Consider the following 24109-nt stretch of genomic DNA (forward strand, 5'->3'; position numbering starts at 1 on the left):
TGGTCCGTTGGTGTATTTCTGAAGACGACAAACCTTAATTGAGAAAAGCAAAACAATGCATTGCTTGTACTCAGACACTGCTTACCACATGCAATTGTCCACATTAAGCATCACAAGATAAAACAAACAGGCCATTTTTTGTCATCCCAAGTCTTTATTTTGGACAGATTTCAAACAATGTGAGGTTTTACATAAAACTTGAAAAAAAATTAAATAAAATAAAAGTAGGAACATGAAAATGGAGGGTTGGAAGTTTATTTTGTTAACCTCCGTTGCAAGTATCCTTTAATATTTTTGTGTTAGTTGGAATGGCCTTCCACCTAAGTTCCCGTTTTAGAACCACCACTTCTTTTCAGAGTTAAGAGGGAGGGATATGGGAGCAAGGCAGTCGGGGAAAGAGAAAGGGGATGGTGTGGTTGCATTTCCAAGTTTACATCGCGAACAGAATGAGGAACGCCACCATCAGACAGAAGAGACCCATAGCCTCAGACAGAGCAAATCCCAGAATGGCATAGGAGAAAAGCTGCTGCTTCAGGGAGGGGTTCCTGTGGAGGAAGGCAGACGGGTGGAATGACATGCTGTCATTTAAGGTAATACATTGATAATTACTAAAGACAGTTAATTGTTTAATAACCATTATGTCAGGGATGCACAGCATTGTCCACTATGTTAAAGGGGGACTCCGGTATTTTTAAACCCATTTTAAAAATATTTTTAAACCTTATCTCTGGCATGAAATACGTTTATCTACTCACTGAGAACAGTTTGGTGAAAGTCGGAGTCCTTCGGAAGATATTTAGATAACTCGAGATCCATATAACAGAGTGAATGGGGCTTAGACGATGCAGCCTCTAAATAAGGCATTATCTGTCTTTATTTCACCAATACTTTAAGAAGAATGAACGCGTACAATAGCTCTGTTAGCACATAGGTGCTGTTATGTGGCTACTTATGTTTACGCATTTATGCTTTTATCCAAAGAGACTTACAAATGAAGGACTTATACACTACTTGCAGCTATAGGAGAGATAACAGAGGGAGTTCTACACACACCTCTACTGGGACAACTTCATCGGCACGCATGGCTGCTGGAATATCACTTTCATGCAACCATCCTCAGTCCATGAATACTTTGTTTTAGCTCACTGTAACCTGGTTTCCTTCTCTTTGAGCATTAGTGAACATTTGTTTGGCTTTCCTGGATGGATATGCAATTTCCTTCAGATACTTTCCCTTTCACAACATGTGCATTTGCTTAAAATGTTATACAGAGACAACTGGGAACAACCAAACTCTTCTGCCACACTGAACTGAATTACCTTCTTTTAAGACTTAATCCTCTCCATCCTTTCTACTGACGGCTCTCCTGTTGAGGCCATGTTTCCTGCCAATCAGCCAGGTGCAACAGCCCTGCAATAACTTAACTGCAGAGTGATTTGCATTCTTAGATTTGTGCAGTTATTTGAAATGCAAATTACAATGAGATTCCATCATTTATTTTCACTACTTTATGTAAGGAAAAAAAATGGGTATGTTTTATAATAAACTCATTTTGATCAAAGAGAATATTGTTTTCTGTTATATTGTGAATAAAATACTGGTTTAAGATATTTGGAGAAAAAAGACCCTCTGGTCTTAATTCAACTTTAACACAGCATCCCAGATCTACAGTGGCTTATGAGAAGCCTCAACATGAGCCCTTCAAAGATTATGTGCAAGATCTTTACCAAGTCACAGATGTGGTTGATAAAACATGGTTACCTGGCATAACCAATGATGAGGCTGCCAAACACCGTTCCAATTCCAGCTCCTGAACCAGCAACACCAACTGTAGCAGCACCAGCACCAATAAATTTGGCAGCCGTGTCAATGTCCCGGGTGGTAGCACTGGTCTGGAAGAAGCGGGTTAGGCCTGCAGACTGACCGACTGGCATCAGGGCCTAAAGCAGAGAAGTTAAAGAAACTACAGTGGATGACACTACTGCTCTAGCCATGAGCTAGTAAGTCAGAGTTAATATTTACCACAGTAGCAACAATTATTTTTAGCCATTCAATCAATTCAATTTTGCGCACTCCAAGTTTGATAGCATAATTAGCCAAAACATTCAGTATGAACACCGACTTATTGGACTGTTATTCTTCATTAATATTGAAGAAAAAAAAGTGTTAAAATGATAAACAGTGAAATTATTAGTCAACTACCATAAAGTCATGCCTATCTAGCTTTCAAAGCAAACTATTTTAGCATGCTGTAGCTAACCAAAAGAAAAGTAACAGACGCACTGCAAAAACACTTCTTTGCACAGCTGCTGCCAAAAATATTTATTCTTTGTTTTGGACAGCACAGAAATGGATGAACCCAATAGTAGTGTTTAGGCCCGAGAACCCTGACAAATGCAAATTTGAACCAGAGTTTTCTGCATAATCATGTCGAATGCATGTACAGTTCCATCTTAAATGTCAAATCCTTCAATCCATTTCTGCTCAGGAGTCGGTCTTATGCTCAGTCATATCAGTCTGATAAAACTGAATATAGCTGTATACTTGCTGTGGTAGTTGTCATTCCTGATCAATGTGTTTAGTGAACTTGCATCACATTTACACATCAAGCAGCAGCGACAGCAGCTTTAGGTTTAAGCCTATGTTGAAGTTTCATAAGAGTGCAGTGCAACCAATTCCTGCTAGTTGTTAATCTTAGAATTAATTTCTCTATTAAAACTATTGCTTGTGGATCACTATGTCTATTTTGACAGCAGCTCTCTGACATCTTGAACTTAAGTAGTCAGTATTTTTGGGAGATTCTTCAAAGAAAACACATCTTTCCTCTTCGGGTATTGTAGTTCTAAAACAATGTTTACAGTTGAGGAGTTAGACTAACAAATCTAGTAGATAGTAACGGTAGTGTTGTCTTGCATTGCAAGGTGTGTTTTTGTTGTGTGAATGACAACATGCTGCACTCCAATGCCAAGTAATGGGTGACACCTTGCCTTGCCATGTCTAGGTCCAGACTGCGTGTTTGCGTTTATGCATTTGGCAGACTGTTTTATTCAAAGCAACTTACACTGGTAGGGTAAGGGGGTCTTGCCTAAGGTGAACCCAGGTCACCAACACGAAAGGTTGCAATTTTACCACTGCACTATCCAGGCTGAAACTACTCAGTTGCAGTTTGTGACCATTTTGGGCAGTGAAGCAATATTTTTTCAACTAGATGCACCAGGGTAAGTTGGAATACATTGGGGGTGATATGCAGGATGTAATCTAGTAATAATTCCATGTGCGAACAAAGTAGAGTTGGTTGTCATTTACCTGTCTTTGGTTGATAAGCAGCCTGATCTCATTTCCGTTTCACAGGCTGAGCAAATCTCAAAGGCTTTGAGAGACTCCTCGGCTACTCCAACAGGAAACACTTGTAAGGTATAAATTTTGCTAAGATAGACACTATGCACATCTTGTACCAGCGTCATGGCCAAACTTTAGTTAGAGAACTAGTTTGCCAACTCAACTATCAACTTTAAACATGAAACTCTTGAATGAATCTTCAACAGTACGATTAATTACTTCTGGGACAGAAGATGTATTGAAGGAATGGCACCATGTCTGCCAGCAGCATTTTAAAAGGTAGAAATCAACTCAACAAAATTCAGTGCATGAAACATTGCAGGTGGAAAGGAAGAGCCGTTGTTTATCAGAATCTTGGCTCACAAGGGTCTTTTTTTCCTTTTTTTAAGGGTGTATTTGACTCTCAGAAAGCAAAAAAACACTTTGTGAATTAACTGAAAGTATTCAAAATATAGACATGCTGGTTATCCTGAAGGAGTGGATTCATAAAAATCAATTTGTGATACAGTAACTGGATAGTGTCACGGTAAGACTGCTGCCTTTCATGTGGGTGACTACCTGGGCTATGAGTATAAGTTGCTTTGGATAAAAGCGTCTGCCAAATACATGAACATGTACATGATATCTCCAGTATGACAAAAAAAAAAAAAAAAAAGTTTTTCCTCTTAAAGCACCACATAACGCCAAGATTTCCTTTGAAAGGACAGAAAAATGTTAACTATAAAATGATCAGTTTATTACCATGTCATTTATCAGTGATGCAAGAAAGTTGGATAAGATATGAAAGCCTTGTGGAACAGTCAACTGTGACAATGCTTCTAAAATTTTGAGTTAGGAGCGTCTAGTGGAAAAGGTAGTCTTGAGACCTGTAATATCTTAAAATACAGTCAATGACACCCTTTTAAGTCATACACCAATATGTTCCTTATGCTAGTCATCTTGGTACGGGTAAACTTTGTGAGTTAGAAAGCTGAGGGTGAAAGTACCAACCTGCTGCTCCACTGGGGCTTCAGGTCTGTTGAAGAGGGAGGCCGAGACCGGCCGGACGAGGACTCTGGACCCCCCACGCAGCTAAAGATGAGCAGACATATTTGGAGAGACAACATGTAATGCACTTCCAAAATTTTCCTCTCATCTTCAAAGCAGTAAGAAAAACAAAAAACAAGACATTTAACAATTAAGGTTGTGGTTATGTTAATGGCACATCAAAATTAATCTATTGAGGAAAATTAATGCTGTAGAAATGCAACCACACATGACTGACATTTTGGCATTTTTAGTCATGTATTTAGTTGTAAAAATTGGAATCAAGTAATCTGGGGATTTCTTGTATATTTTCTCAAATCAGTATTCTGAGCTTGGTAAATCAGGGAATGCTGTGATTTGTCAATAAAAAAAAAATATATTTTTCAATACTTTTCTGGGTTTATGTTCCAATGTTAATCAACTGATCTAAATGGTATCAGAATATAGCAGCTTCCCAAGGCCAATATGTTTCAATACAGTGTGCCAGATATAAACTGAACTTTGTACTCCAAAACACCTCCATGAATGACATGTCCAACATGCTGCAAGGTCAACTGGCATAGATGTGGCAGTCAGTGTACAACTGTCAAAGAACATGGAACAAACAGCCATCATTTACTGACAAGCAGCTTTCAAAAACAAAGACACTGAAAAGTACTAACCTATACTTCTTACCCATGTGCATCCACTAAAGACAAGTACAATACAGTTTGCTATTCTATTACTGGTGTATAATTACGGCTCATATATGTTTTTGCCATTTACGTTCAATCACCACACAACAGTTATATATTCACAAACGTATTCTTAAAATATACAACTTGTTGCATACCACAGCAGGAGACGTGACTAACTTTGAGCAGGCATACATGGCTGGAACCTGGAAAGAGGGAAGAGGTTAAGTCTTCTCAAAACCTTGATTCTTTTTGATCAAGCAGATGTTTATCAAAGGCTGCATGTTCAAAGTAAACAGTGCATTTAGTTACATGCTGCAGAGCTAACAGCGCCTGAGGAAACGCTTGTTAAAACAGAAACATACCATCATGCTACATAGCTGGGAATTCAATTCCAGACAACACGGGGGGAGGGGGGGGGGGGGGGGGCACAAACAAAAAAAGCCATGTGTTCAGTTCGGGCTTAAAATCCTTTGCCGAGTGTGATTATACCATACTGGGGATTCTTTTGTTGCACTTAAAACGTTGTCTTGAGTCTGGCTATTTAATGTTAAACTGTGAACTCAAACTCATGAATTAAACTTGGGTTAGATGGAGCCCTGGAGTGTTTAGCCAAGAAGCTTAACCAACTACAATGACTACTGCTACAAGTGATTTGGGACAGTGCTAACCATACATAGAGGCTATAAAATAAATAAATGAGTGGCTTTAAAGTATCCCCTGAAAGACGTCTTCAGTTTAAAAAACGAGAAAGGAGGTTAGCTCACATATCCACGTCACTTATTACAGGGTTTAGTAGTCCGTTTACCAAGGGGGGGGGGGGGGGCTAAATTGCTACGCTAACCAGTCTGCAGGCGTGAAGGTCAAAAATAAGGCACAGGTGAGCACATGTGGCCTAGAAAGCAAACACGGTGCACACCCTGCTTAAAAAACTTTACCGCGTTGTAATAACAAGAGGTTTCGTGACGTCACTGGACTCCGAAAACAGTCTCTTTGCAGCGGCGGAATAATTTGAAGTCACGTAGGCCCAGGCCCTCAAACAATCCAAATTCAAGTTTTGGTCTGAGTCGCTAAAGCGCGTTGTGCTCGCTTCGTGACCCAGTGCTAATAAAATGACAATGACACCGTCTCCGACATTCGCGCTATTTGTTTGCAGCTAGCCGTCACATAAAGTACACTAAACAGGCTGACAGACGAAAGCCAAAACCAAATCATTGAAACTCCGACCTTGCTTTCTCGCAATCTAATGACTACTCACTATACATGCGTGCTATGCAAACATGAACATACCAGACGTAGGCTATATACATTTACATATGTACCAAACTGAGTAGAGAATGTGTGATGGGTAACAGGGGGCAATATTACCAGTTCGTGACAGCTTTCGGAGGGTCCGGAGATGGTTATTCTTGTGCAAAGCGGGAGCCAATAAGTGTTGGATTAAACCGCCAGTCACCTTGCCATTTATAATCTCCGGATATATGTCCTAAACACCCATTGGTTAGAAAAGAACCCTCCTTCATTTACAATTAGTATATGACCACATCACATCCGCCTTTTTAGCCTATCGCGCAGAGTTTTATTGCTACACAATGTTTTTGACTTGCTGAATTATTTATAAAGGTGGGACTAAATGAACGTTCATTAAATTTATTGGACAACGTAAGAGAGAACAACGAATCTACAAAGAGCGTCCTTTCAACGCACATCCAATGTCCTATGCATATACATTATAGATTGACGCCACTTTGACTGCTGCCGCTCACGAGAGGGGCGTGCCTACAGGGCGGCCATCTTGGTACAGTGCCACTCACTCCGACCTTACATTATATCTATGGCGGAATGGTGTTTCTACACAATAAAAGTTATCATAAATCCCTCCGTTGTCAAGCTATGTTCACGAGGTTTGTTTGTCAAACGTGAGACATGACAGACAGACATGGATAGAAACGAAAATAACCCAGAAAACGCTCAGGTGTATTCATGCCTTTATTTAAAAAAAACAGCATAAAATATTCAAATTAGTATTTCCATTTTACCCGAGCAGCATTCAAGTCTGTCTTTCAGCTCTTCGTTAATGAGGTTTTTCTCCCTCAGATGCTCGCGAAGAGCGCTCCCGGAGCGTGCTATTCCTCTTCTCGCGCTCCAGACTCTCCACTCCAGAGCTTCAATAAGTCTGGCTTTTAGAACAGTGGGAGAAGCAGGCAAAGCATAATTGTGGTCCTAGTGGAAGGGGGGGTGGAAATATGTTTAAAACTCATCGCTCACTGATGTAGCTGGCCCACATTCTTAATTTCATCCCTCAGTCCCACTGTTTGCACCCTGGGTATGAGCTAAACTGTCTAAGTCTAAGTGACAGGGACATAACACACTACGGTATGTTTTAATGTTTACTCGTGTATTTCAGTGTCTAAAATGAGTGGAAGAGAGCAAATGCGATACATTTTTTAATATGACCAGGGCCTTGATGCTCTCTTGTGTTTGAAAAATATTATATGCCGATACTCACAACATTAAAATGAGGTTCAGCTAAAGGGAAATTCTGAGGAAAGAAAAACTGCATTTTTAAAATATCCAAGCACCATGTATCATAGCTACATGTGTGACGTTTTTAACAAATCAATACGTTTGGAAATCGGTCCAAAATTCAGCGAATAATTCTACTTTAAGAAGTATCTCTTTCCTTCGACAGTTCATGCACCGCTGCCTCTGCTGCCCTGTACCAAGATGGCGGCGCTTTCGGCACGCGCTTCCACAGTCGATGCGGCGTCTATGTTTATATCTCTATGACAGACAAAATGCACCTATTAGTCAGAGTACAGGAAGTCCGTTCTTTTAAAAAAAAAAAAAAAAACTTTATTGAATAATATGTACAAATAACAAAAATATGGTACAGTACAAGAAGCATCCGTTTCAATCAGAACAAAGCAGACTACTCACAACATACTCTTGGTTCGTCATTTTTTAACCCAGATGGGTCATTAATGACATATCAAGACTTTATCTTAAAATATACTATCATAATCCCTAATAATTAATTTAACATTATTATAAATGCAATCCCTGATGGAGTAATTATGTTCCTGAAAAGTACAGCAGGACGGGATCCAACATTATTACCCATTGATCCAACCAAACTTGAAACTGTTCAAATCTGTTTTTCTTCAACAAGCAATAGTAATCGTCGTGTACCCTCATTATTTCAGGAAGATGTTGTACCAATCCCATATGTGGTGTCCTATTGGAACATAACAATATATTAAAACTATTAGACATTCCACTAATATGAAAGCCATTAAGACTTTTTATTTATTTGCTCTTTTTAATGTATTTGTGTAATTTGATATTCTGAAATACTGCCTCTGAATATTTGTAGCCCCCTGGTGGTTGTCATTACAGTTTTGTATAGCACTGTATTGCATTTAATTTCTTAATAAAGATTTATAATTAAAGAATAAATAAATAAATAAAGCAGACAAGAGCAAAAGAGACAAAAACAAACAAACAAAAGAAAAAACAAGACAAGCAATGATTACAAAGTTAAATAAAATGTACTAGAGGTTTTTATTCAGTCTAAACCTTTCAAAAACATACCAATTCATGAATTTTAAAGAGAAAAAATAATATAATAAAAAAATTCATAATTCTTTATCCCGGAATGGCTTTAAAACATTAAATGTTTTCAAAAATCAATGTATGTTTTTTAACATTAAATGTTGAAAAACATTTTAACATTTAAAATGTTGGATATATACTTTATTGTAGCAAGTATCCTACTTTAAAGAAAGTAGGGTTCATCTTTATATAATGACATTTATGTATGAAAATATTTTTACCAAGAATGATTATCACATTCTCTGTAAAATCAGTATTCTTGTTGTTTGTAAAACACCCACACAGAACATCTTCTTTAGAGAAATCAGGTAGAATATGAAGTCTACAAACTGACCAATAATTTAAGTCATCCTATAGAACCTTTACAAGCTTGCATTAAAAAAAAAACAGCTGTTCAGTGGTTTCAATTTCCTCACCACAAAAAAAAAAACAATGACGTAAAAACTCTCCAGATGGATAAATTCTATTAATAATTTCAAATTGCATGACTTTGATTTTCGGAGCAATGGGAAATTTAAAGAATTGACTTTCAACCCTTGCGATGGTGTGGTGGTTAGCACTGTCACCTCACAGTGAGAGGGTCCCAGGTTCAACTCTGACTGCTGGGATAGGCTCCAGCCCACCTGCTACCCGATTAACGGACTGTCGGTATAGAAAATGGATGGATGGAGAGCTGCTCCTTCCAAAGTGGGATGGATGCCGTCTCTCCTAATTAGACCAGGTTTTCTCCAGAAAGATTGCCAATTATCTATGTAGCCCACGTTTTTTGCTGGACACCATCTAGACAAAGGGTGGTTGAAGGAGGACAAGTGTCTAAATATGTCATCACTGGTCAGATTTGGCAGGGGTCCAGACAAAACTACAACATTGTTTTGGCAAAATTACACACCGCTGCAACATTGTTTTTAGTGACCTCCAATTGGCATAACCGGATGTCATTATCACCGACATTAGTAACTAATTTACCCTATTAACACTTTTTCTTAGCCAGCAGTTTCAAATAGGATTCTATGTCGCCTGCTCTGGCCCCTGGAATGCATTTGACTATGGTCGCTGGTGTCTGTAATGGCATATTTCTGACTATAGAGCTGCCAATTACCAGGGTTTTGTCCTCAGCGGGTGTCTTGTTGAGTGGGGAAAATCTTTCCTTTTCCTTTTTTGACTTTAGGGCTATGCCTCCTCTTCCGGATGCCACCCAGTGAGTCTGGGGTCCCGGCTGTTGCCAGAAAACGCCACCCTGGGAATTTCACCCAGGGAATTTATTTTTAAATGGACTAACCCAACTGGAAGAAGGCACTGAAGTCCGTTATGCAAGTAGGCAGAGACAGCAATTTGATTAATACAAAAATACTTTTTATTTACACAAGTTCCTAGTTAAAAAAAACTAATGTTAAAAATATTACTCACTGAGGGGAGAAATAAAGGGGACCAGTCAGTGCTGAGACCTACTGTGAAAGACTGCATCCAAAGGGGCAGGGGGATCCCATGGACACGACACTTGAGTGAAAATAAAGAGAAATCAATCGAATCAAGTACAAACACAATACAAAAAGGGACACTGTGACCAGGACACCAATCCACCACCGTAGGCTCAGCACCTGAATGGGGGAGACCCGAGAGCAACTAGTTAGGAACGGTAATGAAAACAAACAATAACTAATCAATGAAAAACAATGTTTCAACACGGTCCTCTCTCGCATGCACACAGGCTGCATAAACTAAAAAAGAGACCGTGTTGCCGAGCCACCGCTTCGCTCAACAAGGAAGAGCTATTGCCGTCCGAATAAACGGGTGAGGCGATCAGAGGCCGAGGTGAGGCAGTGAGTGCCCGACACAAGGCTGACTGCTCCCACAAACGTGGTTCCAGACTAAGCTCAGTTTCAGTAAGGCACAGCGCTCAGTCCAAATAATAATGTTTTTAAATAGGACGAAGATGACCAGAGACAAACAGAGGCAAAGCAGCAGTGGTTGTACGGGCAGATTAGTCAGTCACCTACAACAAAAACAAACTAACAATGAGCAACCTACAATTGGCTGGAGGAGGAAGCTAAACCCACTGCGCAACATACCGGTCAGACAGTCCCGGCCAACACGGCGTGGAGTGGAGGGATCGACGCTTCACGGGAGTAACCTGTAAATAAACACAGGTTGCCATGCATGCAATGCCAAACGGGAGGACACGAGGAAAAAGCACACCTACCAGCGGCGGACAGCAAGAGCATATGGAGTGGTAGGCAGCGCGCACCCAGCAGCAACACCCAAGCGACCCTTTATAAAACAATAACCAAAATTAATACTGGATGGATGACATACGGGAGAAATGCAGCTGCTGCCGACAGCCTACCTGTCACTGCATGGAGGACACACACAGGTGTGACATAACCCAGCCCCCAGCAAGCATTAGGGTCAGGTGCTTTACACCCGCCTCAATGTGGCAGTCTCCCACCATGATTGGTTGAGGCAGCAGCACAGCTGACCTCACCATGACAACTATCTACATGTTGCCACAGTAGCAATGCTAAGACACATTGCTTAAAAGTGAAGATAAACACCAAAGATCTGTGTGAGTGGTGTGTGTGTGTGAGTAAACTACACAAAAATTTGTAACTTATAAGAAAAAATTTAGTGATTTTTAATAGTCCAATAGGAGCAAGACATTTCAAGACATCTTACAGAAAATGATCACTGTTGGTTTGAACAGAAAGCGGTGCAGAAAGACTGCCATACTTGTCAGTTGGACACCACGACTGAGGGATTGCCGTGCAGGCGGAAGACACAATGGTCCGCAGTCTCTGAGGATGATGGGAGTTTATCTCGCAGGATGAAGTGGGCAGCTTTACAAAAACAGTCTGATGGTGAGAATGGTTGTTTTACCTTGTGAGGACAGCAAGCCTGTAACGAAGCCCAAAGAGATGTGAGACCAGAGCCGACCGGGGACCTCCAGAGGCTGAAGGAGGCCTGATGGTGGTTGATTGCTGATCTTACTCCTGGCACAAGTGAAAAAGACAGAGGTACATTCCATACTGTGTCAGCGTCCGAAGACGTTACCTAGGAGTACCATTTAAGGAAAGTGATGCGGGGAGCGGGAAGTTCCTGCATGAGAAGTAAATTTGGAGTTATCAGACCACTGGAGAACGGCGGAATGGGCTGCTGAAGGGAGCTGGTCCACCACCAGCATCTTGGTCCAAAACCAACCCTCTGCAAATCTGGTCCTCGATCTACCAAGTGATGCCACCCACCTGGCAGGTTGAGGGGAGCATCTGTGCTGGTCTCTCCAGTTCCTCCTCAGAAGTGTTGGGATAGGGCACCTGGTTTGACATTACGAGAGCCTGGATGGTAGGTAGTGAAGAATGAAAAATGACTAAAAAACAAGGACCAAGGGGTAGATAACAGATAAGATTTTTATACCCAGTCCACACAATGAAAGGCTACTTGGCTCCCTCTAACCAATGCCTCCATTCTTCCTAAAACCTAAGAGTTTCAGATTGCCAACATCATAATTTTGTTACGCTTGAGATAAACTCGGGGTAAACTGCACCCCTATATATTTTTCTCCTGTAGATTCAGACTTCTGGGACAATACTGCTCCCACACATGAGTCTGATGCATCCACATCTAGAATGAACTGCCGATCGAAGTTAGGCTGGATGAGAATAGGTGCCCAGATTAATCTGTCCTTTAACTGTTTAAAGGTTCGGGCAGCTTCAGTCCTGCGCAAAGCCTGAAGTCAGGGCTGACTTGCCTTTTATTAACAGAGGAAAATAAACATTTTAAAATAGTTTCGACATAATAATGCATTGTTGATTGCGAACATTTTACTTTTTATTTTTACAATCTTCCTTCAGGGAATATATGCAAGCTTTAGTTTGTGAAATTAGTTTGTCAGCCTGGGAAAGGGATACAGTAGGTATTATTGGCCATATAAGGTTATTAGAAAACATAATTTGAAACTCACTGTAAATTATGAGGAAAACTGGGTCTAAACTAGTCCAAATTTCTAAGTCTGACAGTGTGTTAATCAGACGTTAATATTTTGAATATATCTTTGAATTATTTCATCCAGCTTGGTCTTAATAAGGGTCTGAGAAAGTACACCTCAAAGGGCCTTGCCTTGGAGCAAGATGAAAATTAAACTTTGATGTAGGACAAAAGTAAAGACATCAGGAGTATGAAAAAATTGTGGGACTCCTGTAGGGTGCCACTAAGTAGAAAAAACATGATTTCCCCCCTTTAACTATAAGCAAGTTCAAATCTGACCAAACAGATGTGCTTCTCAACCCCAAAACCTATAATAGGGCTGAAAGTTTCCTGGCTACAATATTTCACATATTAGAGGAAACACATTTGAACTACAGAACATATGGCGCTGCCCGCCACCGTGTAGAGCAATTTAGTACAAATTGTGTTTTTTATATTGTGCTTCCGGGTTAGGGCCAGGGTTGCAAAATTAGGGTTTGAAAAACATATCTGCGCATTCTTCAACTGAAAAAGTATAACCCTAACATGTACGTTTATGTCGTGAGAAAAGCTATGTTATGGAAACAAAATATACTAATTTAGAGACGATTCCTGCCACGCTGTTTCGCCGACGGAAAGGGGCCTGTTAACAGCCGAAACGAATGGAAGCCATTTTTCACTGCAGGAATTGTGCATGCACACTGGTTGCTCGTGTCATCGGATATTCATAGGATAATGCACGAAAATCAGTACATAACTTTTCGTACGTTTCCATACGAACCCTTTCATGAGAATATGTTGCTTGGTTAAAGGGGAAACAACGATGCTATAGCTGTGGATGAAATGGCGATAGAAGTTAATAAAACCAAGGAATATTTGTAACTGCTTATGATTCGTGGGAGTAGGCCACTCTGCCATGGCCTTTATCTTGTCTGGGTCCATCTTCACCTGCCTGCTCTGGAAGATGTAGCCAAGGAAAGTGACTGAGGATGCGTGTAGTTCGTATTTTTCGGCCTTCATGTAGAGACAATTGTCCAGGAGTCTCTTATAGACATGCTGCTTGTGTTCTATCAGAGATTTAGAAAGTACTCAAACAGAAACAGATTTAGACTGTAGGGACCTTTGTGAGACCAAAAGGCAAGACCAGATACTCAAAGTGCACTAATGATGTGCTGAAGGCTATCTTCCAGTCATCACCCTCCCAAATTCTGACCAGATGATATGCGTTGTGAAGATTCTGGTTGGTAAAGATGGTGAATCCTGGATGGGTTCAGAGGTGAATGAGAAGAGTGGCTAAAGGATATTTATTTTTGACTGATTTGGTTGAGATCCTAATAGTCAATGCAGAGCCGAAGTCATGTAGCTTTCTTTTACACAAAGACAAACCCGACTCCTACATGCTGATAAAGACTCGTGGATGCAGCGTTTCATGGCTTCTCTGTCAGGTATGGCGAAGTCATGGGGCCGATGAGGAGGTAGTGATAGGCCCTGTCCTTACTGAAAACTGTGCTGAGGTTGTGATATTTGGTGGGGACGAAAGACAAATCCACCAAAGGGGTTGTGATCTCAGACGGGGAGTGACTGGATGACGGGAATGAAGGGCTAATCAGAGGCATATCAGGGCCTCAGGACTCAGGCCACAGATGCAGGGTCAGTTCGGATTCAAAGAGATTTATTTTATATAAACACAGCACAGGCAAGGCAGGATTAGGATCTCCTCATAGAGCAAAGGAACAGGCTGTGAAAGTCCTAAGTGCTCTCCTCAGTAACTACGGCGGAGGACGAGCGCAGCTATGAAAGTTACAAACAAAAAAACTCTCCACGCTGGGAGGAAAACAAAGGGCTATGAATGATTTAACAAAAAACAAAGACATGCTCTCCTAATGAGGCGGATTTAACAAAGGACGCACTCACAAAACAGAGGCACTATAAAACTTTAGGAACAAAACAAAGCAATGAAACTTACTGTTTTAATAAATACATAAACTATGAAAACTTACAACAAAGATGGCTCTGAAGGGGGAAAAAAAAAATCGCTCGACTTCAGGCTCGAGGAATCTATGGCTGTGGATTTATGATTGAAGACAAGGCTGGTAATGAGACTTCAATGGAGACAACATACTGGCACAAGACAAGGGAAACGCAGACTATTTGAACACATGAGGGACCAAGGGGAACAGGTGGAAACACTTGGGAATCAGAGAAGACAATCAGACGCTTGACACGGGAGGAAAGGCAAGATGCCTGAAACGAGTTAGTGATTTTTTTCAAAATAAAACAGGAAATGAGACAAGACATGAAACAGACGATAAATCATGACAAGGCAGTTGCAGAGGCAGAATAGACTCCAGCTTTCAATCCGACAGTCTGACCAGAGATTGTGAGGGTTATGGATTGCTTACCAGGGGTAACCAAGAATTAGGGTAACACTGGAACAACTTGATTAAGTCACAGTAATTGCCAGAAACAGAAAGGGTAATGGGTTTTATCTTATGTGTTATGGTGGTTAAGATACCCCATTCCAGAGCTGAGATTGTGATGGGTGAAGGCAGGGGTTCCAGGGGTAGACGAAGCTGAGAAGCCACAGTTTTTAGTTTCGCCGACCAGTAATCCTGCCCCTACTGGTGGGCTCTTTTTTTTAGCCGCACTGGACAGGCAGAGATGTAATGACCCTTGGAACTGCAATAGATGCACCTATTTGCCTTCATGCAACAAATCCTCTCCTCCGGTGTGAGTCTCACTAATCCCAGCTGCATGGGCTCAGGACCTTCCGCAGGAGGAGAAGACTCCAACTGGGTTGGTCCAGAGAAAGGTATGAAGGTGGAAGGCCGCCGAGGGGATGGTTGATGTGAACCATCACTTTCACCTATGCACAAGAAAATTGTAAGATTAAATTGCCTATATAAGAATAATTGTGTCTTGACAGACCTTGGCACCAACCATTAATATATATGCAGACAGTGGAGAAAAAAATAAGCCTCTCAGGTGGCCATGCCTCAGCCTTGGGAGCCCTTCATCCCAGCACCCACCAGGTATGAGGGAAATTTAGGAACATGTGCATAATTCTTGCGGCAGTGTTTGTTGGTGTTTAACCAGCAGAAAGTAACCGTCACCTCCGATCAAGCTAAGGTAGCTTTAAAGTCGTGGCAGATTGGCTTGTACCTGAGTCACGCAAACAATTGCAGAGATTTCTAGGTTTTGATAGCTTTTATAGATAACTTTTTGTAGATTCATTAAATACTAAAGCAAAGTTGGGTTAGGGTTAGTCTAACTTAGCCTCACAGGCTGTTCAGGGCTTTAGATCCACAAGACAAAAGCTTTTACAGATAGGTCCAACACTCAAATATCTCAGAACAAAGGGGGAAAGCTGCACACTCAGTCCAGAGCTGCCCTGGTGAATGAGTCCTCCTCAGAGCCTTTTGCAGAAGCTGGTGTCAGATTACCTATCGTGATTGGTCCAGTGTCCCGAAGCTGGTCTAATAGATTTTCCACAGGACGGACGCAGGCCAAAGGCTCCAAACAGCAAATCCACAATATGTGTTACCACACTCAAATCTGCATGAGAGGCTGCACCACTTCCTCCAAGGCCAAGGGCCATAACACTAATGCTCCTGTGCTTGTCCATCCAGATCCAGAAAGGCAGTTCACAGTGGAGGTCGACGCTTCAGACTCAGGAGTAGGGGCTGTCCTCTCTCAGCCTCTCTCAGTCCAATAAGCTTTACCCCTGTGCTTTTTTTCTCCCAACGACTCTCCCCAGCCAAAAGAAATTCCGACATTGGGAACTGAGAGCTGCTGGCAGTTGTCCTGGCCCTTTAGGAATGGCAGCACTGGCTGGAAAATTCCGCTCAGCCTTTTATAGTTTGGACTGACCACAAGAATCTGTCTGACCTCCGCACGACTAAACTCCCACCAAGCTTGGTGGGCACTGTTGCTGGGGCGGATGAACTTTACTGTCACGTACCGGTCAGGTCCCAAGAACCAGAATCCAGATGCTCTATCACACCAGTTTGCCTCCGCAGAGGAAGAAGAGGTCACAATGGAAACTATCCATACCCCTTCCTGTGTGGTCAGAGCAGTCAGGTGGCAGGTGGAGCAAGAGGTCTTGGAGGCCCTTCAGCAGCATCCAGCGCCAGAAGACTGCCGACGAGGGTCTCAGTGCTCCAGTGGGAGCATTCATCAAAACTCGCCTGCCATCCTGGTTCACATCAAAGCATCTCTTTGATCCGTAAACGCTTCTGGTGGCCCTCCATGTCCTCTGACATCAGAGAATTTGTCGCCGCCTGTTCTGTCTTTGCTTGCAACAAGCCCTCACATCGCCCCCTGCCGGATTCCTGCAGCCCCTGCCCATCCCATGCCACCCTTGGTCAGGCATATCTTTCGACTTTGTCATTGCTCTTCCCTCTTCAGAAGGTAACACAACTATACTTACCATAGTTAATCAATTCTCTAAGGCTGTGCACCTTGTCTCTCTTCCTAAAGTCCCATCTGCTTTAGAAATCGTAGCTTTCTTATTCAGAATGTGTTCCGTCTGCATAGTATCCCTTTTTTTTAAAAGTATTTTTTGGGCTTTTCAATGCCTTTATTGATAGGACAGTGGAGAGAGATAGAATGGGAATGACATGCAGCAAACTCGAACAGGGGCCAACTGCATCGAGGACTAGGCTCTGTATATGGGATGTCTGCTTAACCCACCAAGCCACCGACCACCCCCAATCAGCTTTCCTTTTGTCGCTGACCTATCGAGAGCATCCTGTGCAACTGTCTCTGTGTGTGTTTTTCCAGCTTCACAGCAGCACAGAGGAGAACACTCCAGGGAATCATGAAGACAGTCCAAGAGCTGATCAGCTGTCCTCTATCTCTCTTGAAGAGGTGCACAGAGGTGCTCCTCACACCCTGGTTACAACCTGTTCTACCTACTTCAATCAGGTAGGAGATACAGGGGCATTAAAGCAAAGACTAACACACTTTCCCACAACTATCTGGACATTAAACATCATCTAGCACCTCAAATGCAAAAGAGGGTATTGTGTGCAATATATGACCTTCATATGCAATATGCTGGATGAGAGATTTAACTGATTTTATTCAGCCATTGTAAATACTACCACCAGGTCTCCTGAGTCAAGCTACACCTCCACCTTTACGGTTTCTGGCTAAGACTCGGGCATTGATAGACAGAGGACCAAAGTTATTTATAATAAATAATCTGGGTACTGTGCTAAACTTAGGAATAAAACCAGCCAAGGGCAGTGTCCCTACCAACTCAGTTTTTAACACTTTCAATTAAAACTGTATAGTCTAGTGATATAGTGCTCACTTTTTAGATTAATGATGAGGAGGGGTTTTGATGAGGCCATTTACTAAAGAGCTATTTTTTTTCGGCACTGCACTTAATGTGTGAGAGTTGTGGTTAGCTCTGTTTCTTCACACCAAGAAGGCTCATGGTTTGAATCTTGGCTGAAGTGTTATTATGAGGAGTTTACATGTTATCCCTGTGCATGCGTGGGTTCCCGTGGGTACTCTTGTCACCGTGCTCTGGTTTCAGGTGTGTTTGAACCCTTTTGTGTCTCTTTCCCTTTTCCCTTGTGTGTGTGTGTGTGCGCATCATTTGACTCCCCCTGTTGGGGATCTGTGTGAGTGCTCGTGTGAGTGTAGGCGTGGCTGCTCCCTCCTCCAACAGTGTTCTCCTGGCACGGCCACTCTCCTTCAGTTTATCTGCCCTGGTCTCACCACCACTCCTCGCCACATCTTTGTTATCCTTCTGTGGTACAACCAGTCGCTTTCATCTGAGTATTTCTCTTGCTTCCCTGTAAACTATATCTCACAGAGTAGTTCCTTGTGCCTTGTCCTGAGAAAGAGCTTGTCTGGAGGTTGTTGTCGAGAACGTTTGGAGCCTTGCTGAAATCCTAGAGGAATCAAACCAAACCATACATGTACCTATTCATCTGAAGCTGAATGATGAGGGATACTTATCAGTATGTTCTCAACCTCTGGTCCCAGATCGCCTTTCCTTCAGGGGTCAGTGCCTGCGTGTCCTTAGTGAGAAGATACTAAATACCTGAAGCCTAACCTGTCTGCCCACCCACAGAAACAAAAATACCAAAGAACACTGAACTCATTACCTGGAACTTTCTACTTTTTTGAAGTACTGTATTTTCCGCACCATAAGGCGCACCTAAAAGCCTTAAATTTTCACAAAAACTGGCCGTGAGCCATATAATCCAAAATCTGTCCTGGATACTGCCATTTTGAATTTACTGTGGAGAGCGCCGAGCATTCATCGGGGCATTAATCCCCCTCCGCATCATACACCGCTCACCGCCACGTTCACTTTTGCCGCGCCTCTTCGCTCTCGTACATCTCGCTTTGTGTTGGTGTTAATCCAGGATTAGGCGGATTCCAGCCATTCACTCTGAATGGGGCGAAGATTGTATCGAGTTCGTACTTAGCGACTGAATTGTTTTGAGATGCAATATTGTACCTTTCAGAGTACATGAAATGAAAAAGAACATATCTGTACCGAAAACCTCTGTACCCTTAACCAAATGCTGGCAAATGGAGGTTTCAGACACAAAAAAATACTTATTTTTGACAACTGACGTTAAAATGATCTTCTCTCAAAACCCAATCAAAATAGAATAGCCTAATTCTTGCATCAACCTTGTATTAATGACCAAAATAGCCTAACTTTAATACAATTTGTAATTTAGTAGGCTACTTCTAGCGGTAAAAAAAGGTTTTATTTTAATAAGCTAAAGTAACAATCAGAGAAACTAATTATTAAAAGTTAGAGTAAAAATTTTTTGAAAAAATTAAGAGAAAAAGGAAGCTGTTGTAGATGTGGCATGTTTTTTTCATTTTTTGTGGACTTGATGACGTTCAGTACGTGAGAACGTCAGGCGGCACAGGAAAAAAAACTTGCTTTATTCCTTATTCTGCGCTGTCGGAGGGAGAGCAGAGCGGATGCCATTTAGCGATGTCACTGGCTGACAACTGAGGAGCTCCTCCAGTAGCTTCAGCAAGCTGGGTTGGAGACTATAGAGGAGGATAAGAGGAAATTGTTTGGTGAGTTTTAGTAGCGTTTTCTTAAACTTTACTAGACCCACATTATTAACACGACATGGAGACCTTAAAAATTCAAGTGTATCAAGTTTACTGACATTGGCACCATTTAGCTAACTAATAGCGTTAGCACGCTAGAAACGCACGTCTCTATGTCATTAAACTTGAAACAGTTGAATTTATAAGTTCTCCATGTCGTGTTAAGAATAAGGCTATTAGTGCACAAGCGTGACGTTGTTAGCACACGTTAACTTAGCTTCCACTATCTAGCTCCAGAATTAACGTTAGCACTGCAACCTTGAAAAGCGGCTGGCACAAACTGTCGGTATCTTGTCTAATGTGAGCCGTTGTGCTACACAACCTTGCAGTCAACCACCTCAAATTTAGTTTAACTTAAACATGCTTTGAAGTTGTCAGTGAATATACAACAGTTATGTGGGTTGGACTTAATTCTAATAGGCATTAGACAACGCCACCTGCTAACACCACCATGAGTTTAAAATTGGGCTGTCGCCATTTTGTCACTCAAGTCAGAAGAATTTTAGCCACATCTCAACATTCGATCAAAGGCATGTTTGTGTTTGCAAACATTAAATATAGATGTGTATATTTGTTGCAGACAGAGAGAGGTACGTTGTGATAATCACTTTAAGAATTTTGTCTTTTATTACATAAAGAATTATGTGGACGGAGAAACAGTGGATCGTGGTCTTACAGAAGCAATGATTACCCACCTCTTTGAAAAGTCGTTCAAAAAGCAATTAAAGTTCCGAGATTTTATGAAGCAGAACAAATTTGTAACCCTGGATTTGGAGGTGCTGACACCGTCACCAGATATTGAATCTCAGTTAATTGAACCTCGGTTTATCAACACTCAAGCCTCCTCAATGGCAACACGGTATGTGGTGGAATTTACTACTACTGCTCTTAACTATTCATGATGATTTCTTTGTTTTATTAAATAGCTGGACAGTGTGAACTGTTTTCACTGTGTCATATTTTGAATTAATATAACAGATTCATCACTATTTTACTTTGCAGCACAGGACTTCTAGCTATTGTTTCCATTCCACGGTTTCCAAATGATGTGCAATCGAAATTGGATGCCAAGGAACCACGCCACAAAGTTCCAAAATACAGGCACACAATAGTTCGCAGTTTGTATGATATGATTGCTGGCTATACAATGTAAGGGACAATTTCAGTGACTAGATTACAGTTAAATTATAATTTGCAAATACAAAATTATGCCATACTATAATAATATATGTTGTATCTCACAAATGACCCCCAACCCACAGGTTCCCAAGTAACACAGACTATGTTAACGTTGCCAAAACATTGATTCTGAAGTACCCTTTTTTTTTTTTTCCCCCTTGTCCTGTTCAACATTATGGCAGCAGAATTGTAGTCTGAATACCTTTGATGCCAAACAGATTTGCTTTGCCAAGGGAAGTTTTATAAATGTAAAGCTCCCCTTGATGCCCATTTATTTATTTCTGTTTACAATATATGACATGTAATAGAACTGAACCGGACCGGGGGACAAGGAAAGAAGAAGAGGAAAGAAGAGGAAACAGAACAAAAATAGAAACAAAAACCAGACAACCAGCTGCTACACCTGTAAAAAACAAAACAGACAACAATCCATGGCCTCTGAGGGGAATACAGCCTTAGCGCCACCAGGAGCACCTGAAAGCAGACAAGCAGAGAAAAAACAAACACACAAACAAACAAAAACAAGCACAAGAAGCGGTAATCGCATACAACACAGCTGTGAATATAGATGACCTGAGACAACATGATAATACATCAACTGCTTAGCGAGCATGCTACTGGGCTAATGAATGTGTGTGTGTGTGTGTGAGAACATGCAACACCCATGGCACAGGACCTACATGGTAACCGTGCTTAGTTATGAGTGTATAAGTGTACAGGGCCACAATCCACAGCCCCCCCCCCCCCAGCAATCAGAAGCAGGCAGAGAGGGCCACAAGACCCAGGCCACCAGCAGCCCCCACGGAGCACAGAACCCAGGAAGCCCACCGCAGGGACAACCAGGCATCCACCCAGAAGACTGCAGAGGAAGCCCCCGGACAGAGCCCCCATAAGCATAGGGCAGAGGCCCTCAGAGAGCCCGGGGCAACAGCCCACCGACCCCGCCAGGCCCCAGCCGCCCAGACATGGGCCATGCACTGGACCCGGGCCCCGGGAGCCCGAGCGCCCCCAAACCCCCCGGCAGAGGCCCCACCCAATACCCAGGAGGGCCAAGTGCCCCAGACAGCCACGCAGTGGGTCAGCGCCTGCCCCAGCGCCCCTGGCCAAGTGCCCTGGGAGTCAAGACGTGCCCACAGGTGGGTGAAGTCGCGAGCAGCGGGGAGAGGCAACGCCGCCCCCCCATCGGGAGAAGCACAGGCAGGCCAGGCGACAGCAAGTCCCAGATCCAGGCCCAATCATTACCACACACACTTTCACGTCCCATACATCCACACGTCCTCCCTCCCTCGACTCCGCTGGGGTGTAGTGCAGCGGGCACACCAGGGGGCCAGCAGCCCCCCAGCCACCACAGACCCCGAACCAGCAGAACAATGAATTAATCCTCTTGGCCCCTCCCACCCCGAGCAGCAACCAGGAAGCAGGGGTGTGGGAAGAAGACCCCTCCCCTCACCCTTCTGGCTCTTCAATATTTACTAATAGTGAGCGATTAAAATTGAGGGGCAGCCAAACTTGTAGGACTGGGAGCGCGGCCCTCTGGGCAGCCTACATACCCTAAGAGCCCCGCCCACCAGATGCCACTCAGTGTAACCACTCCCCAAGACCTAATGTGTGTGTGTGAGTGTGTGTTTGATAAGTAGTAATGTCTAAGGTGTAATTAAAACAGGGGCGGGGAACTGCAGAGTGCAACCAAAGGGGACCACCTACGTGGCCCCATCCACTACACCCCACCGAACACATACGCCCCCAAAACCCTTTATGTGTGAGTGTGTGCTGTGTACAGGAGCCAGAAGGGAGAGGGGTATGGGGATATACACCGGGGGAGCTACTCTCCCCAAGAGAGGGCAGCCAGGGACTGGCTGCAATAGGCATCCCCGCTACCTGGGAGCCAACACAGGGCAGGAGGGGCTGATGTCCACCAGGCTCGGGGCCTGCAGCGACCATATTACTGTACCCCCAGAAGGTACCCATCCCGCCCCACCCCACCCCGGAGGACCTCTACAAACAACAAACAAACAACAACAAAAAACAAACAAACAAACCACCCGGTCACACCAGTCGCAGCAGCCCGGGCCTGAGACCAACCATCACCCAGACATTGTTTCCATGCTAATATAGTCTAAAAGAAAATTTCTAAACTGGTTAATACACAGATTGTTCTTCGCTTTCCAGTTCATGAGAATAGTTTTCTTTGCGATACATAACACTGTGAGAACCATGTGTGCTGAGTTAATTTCCATGTTGATGTTGTCTAAGTCACCCAGTATGCACAGTGTGGGGCATGGAGGGATGCTACACTTTAGCCATGTTGATAGGTCCGCACAGACTTCAAGCCAGAACTTCTGGACAGGCGCACAAAACCACAAAGCGTGTGCATAATCATCAGGTGTGTTATCTGTGCAATGTGAGCAGATGTTTGAGAGTGTTAGACCCATCCTGAACATCCTTTGTCCTGTATAGTGTGTTCTATGAAGAATTTTGTATTGTATGAGCTGTAAATTAGAATTCTGAGTCATTCTGAAGGTGTTCAAACATATTTGTGGCCAGAAGCAATGACTAGAACTGATGGATAAATCTGCCTCCCATTTTGAGGATGGAAGAGACATTGTGTCATCTATTTTAGACAATAATTTATATATTTTTGATAGTAGTTTTGGGGTGCAGATGCTTAGAAATTCTGCTACCCTAGTCGGGAGTTGTAAGTCTGGTTGGTGGAGGATATATTTCTTTGTTATTATAGACTTAAGTTGTTGATATTCTAGGAATTTATTGCTGCCTATCTCGTGTTGTGATATGAGCTCATCAAATGAAATAAAATTTCCATTTTGGATTATATGTTCCAGATGTTTGATTCCTTTGATCTTCCACAGAGTAAAGTTTAGCATTTTTTTGTTTTGCAGTATGTCAGGATTGTTCCAGATGGGTGTAAGCTTACATGGGACAATTGAAGACTTTGTTATTTTAAGAAATTCCCACCAGGCTGTCAGAGAGGTGCTGATGTTAATGCTTTTGAAACATTTGTGAATTTTTACGTTTTGACTAATAAGTGGCAGGTCAGAGATTTCCAGATTATCACACAATGCTTGTTCTACATTTATCCATGGTTCATCTATTGGGCTAGGTTTAAACCATTTTGATATATACTGTAACCTATTGGCTAAGGAATAGTGCTGAAAATTAGGTAAATCTAATCCACTACAGTCCTTGGTCTTCTGTAGGGT

General features: G+C 42.4%; 1 protein-coding gene across 1 annotated transcript; it reads right to left on the reverse strand.

Moving 5' to 3' along the window:
- Nucleotides 1-134: 134 nt before the first annotated feature.
- atp5mc1 (ATP synthase membrane subunit c locus 1) lies at nt 135-6514 on the reverse strand. Its single transcript, XM_072368923.1, has 5 exons — nt 6408-6514; nt 5198-5245; nt 4330-4410; nt 1762-1940; nt 135-545 (listed from the first exon to the last, which is right to left on the reverse strand). The coding sequence occupies exons 2-5, from the start codon at nt 5234-5236 to the stop codon at nt 431-433; spliced, it is 414 nt and encodes a 137-aa protein (XP_072225024.1). The 5' UTR covers nt 5237-5245; nt 6408-6514; the 3' UTR covers nt 135-430.
- Between the last annotated feature and the right edge of the window lie 17595 nt (nt 6515-24109).

This window comes from Leuresthes tenuis, unplaced genomic scaffold, assembly GCF_036924035.1.
Source record: "Leuresthes tenuis unplaced genomic scaffold, fLeuTen1.0.hap1 SCAF_17, whole genome shotgun sequence".
NCBI classification, from domain to species: Eukaryota; Metazoa; Chordata; class Actinopteri; order Atheriniformes; family Atherinopsidae; genus Leuresthes; species Leuresthes tenuis.

What these genes read in the sequence shown, in the direction of transcription:
- atp5mc1 (XM_072368923.1), bottom strand. Translation starts at nt 5,236, where the DNA reads ATGTATGCCTGCTCAAAGTTAGTCACGTCTCCTGCTGTG. An exon ending in AAGCCCCAGTGGAGCAGCAG is followed by an intron (nt 1,941 to 4,329) that starts GTTGGTACTTTC and finishes TCTCTGCTTTAG; the next exon opens with GCCCTGATGCCAGTCGGTCA. An exon ending in CTCATCATTGGTTATGCCAG is followed by an intron (nt 546 to 1,761) that starts GTAACCATGTTT and finishes CTTCCTCCACAG; the next exon opens with GAACCCCTCCCTGAAGCAGC.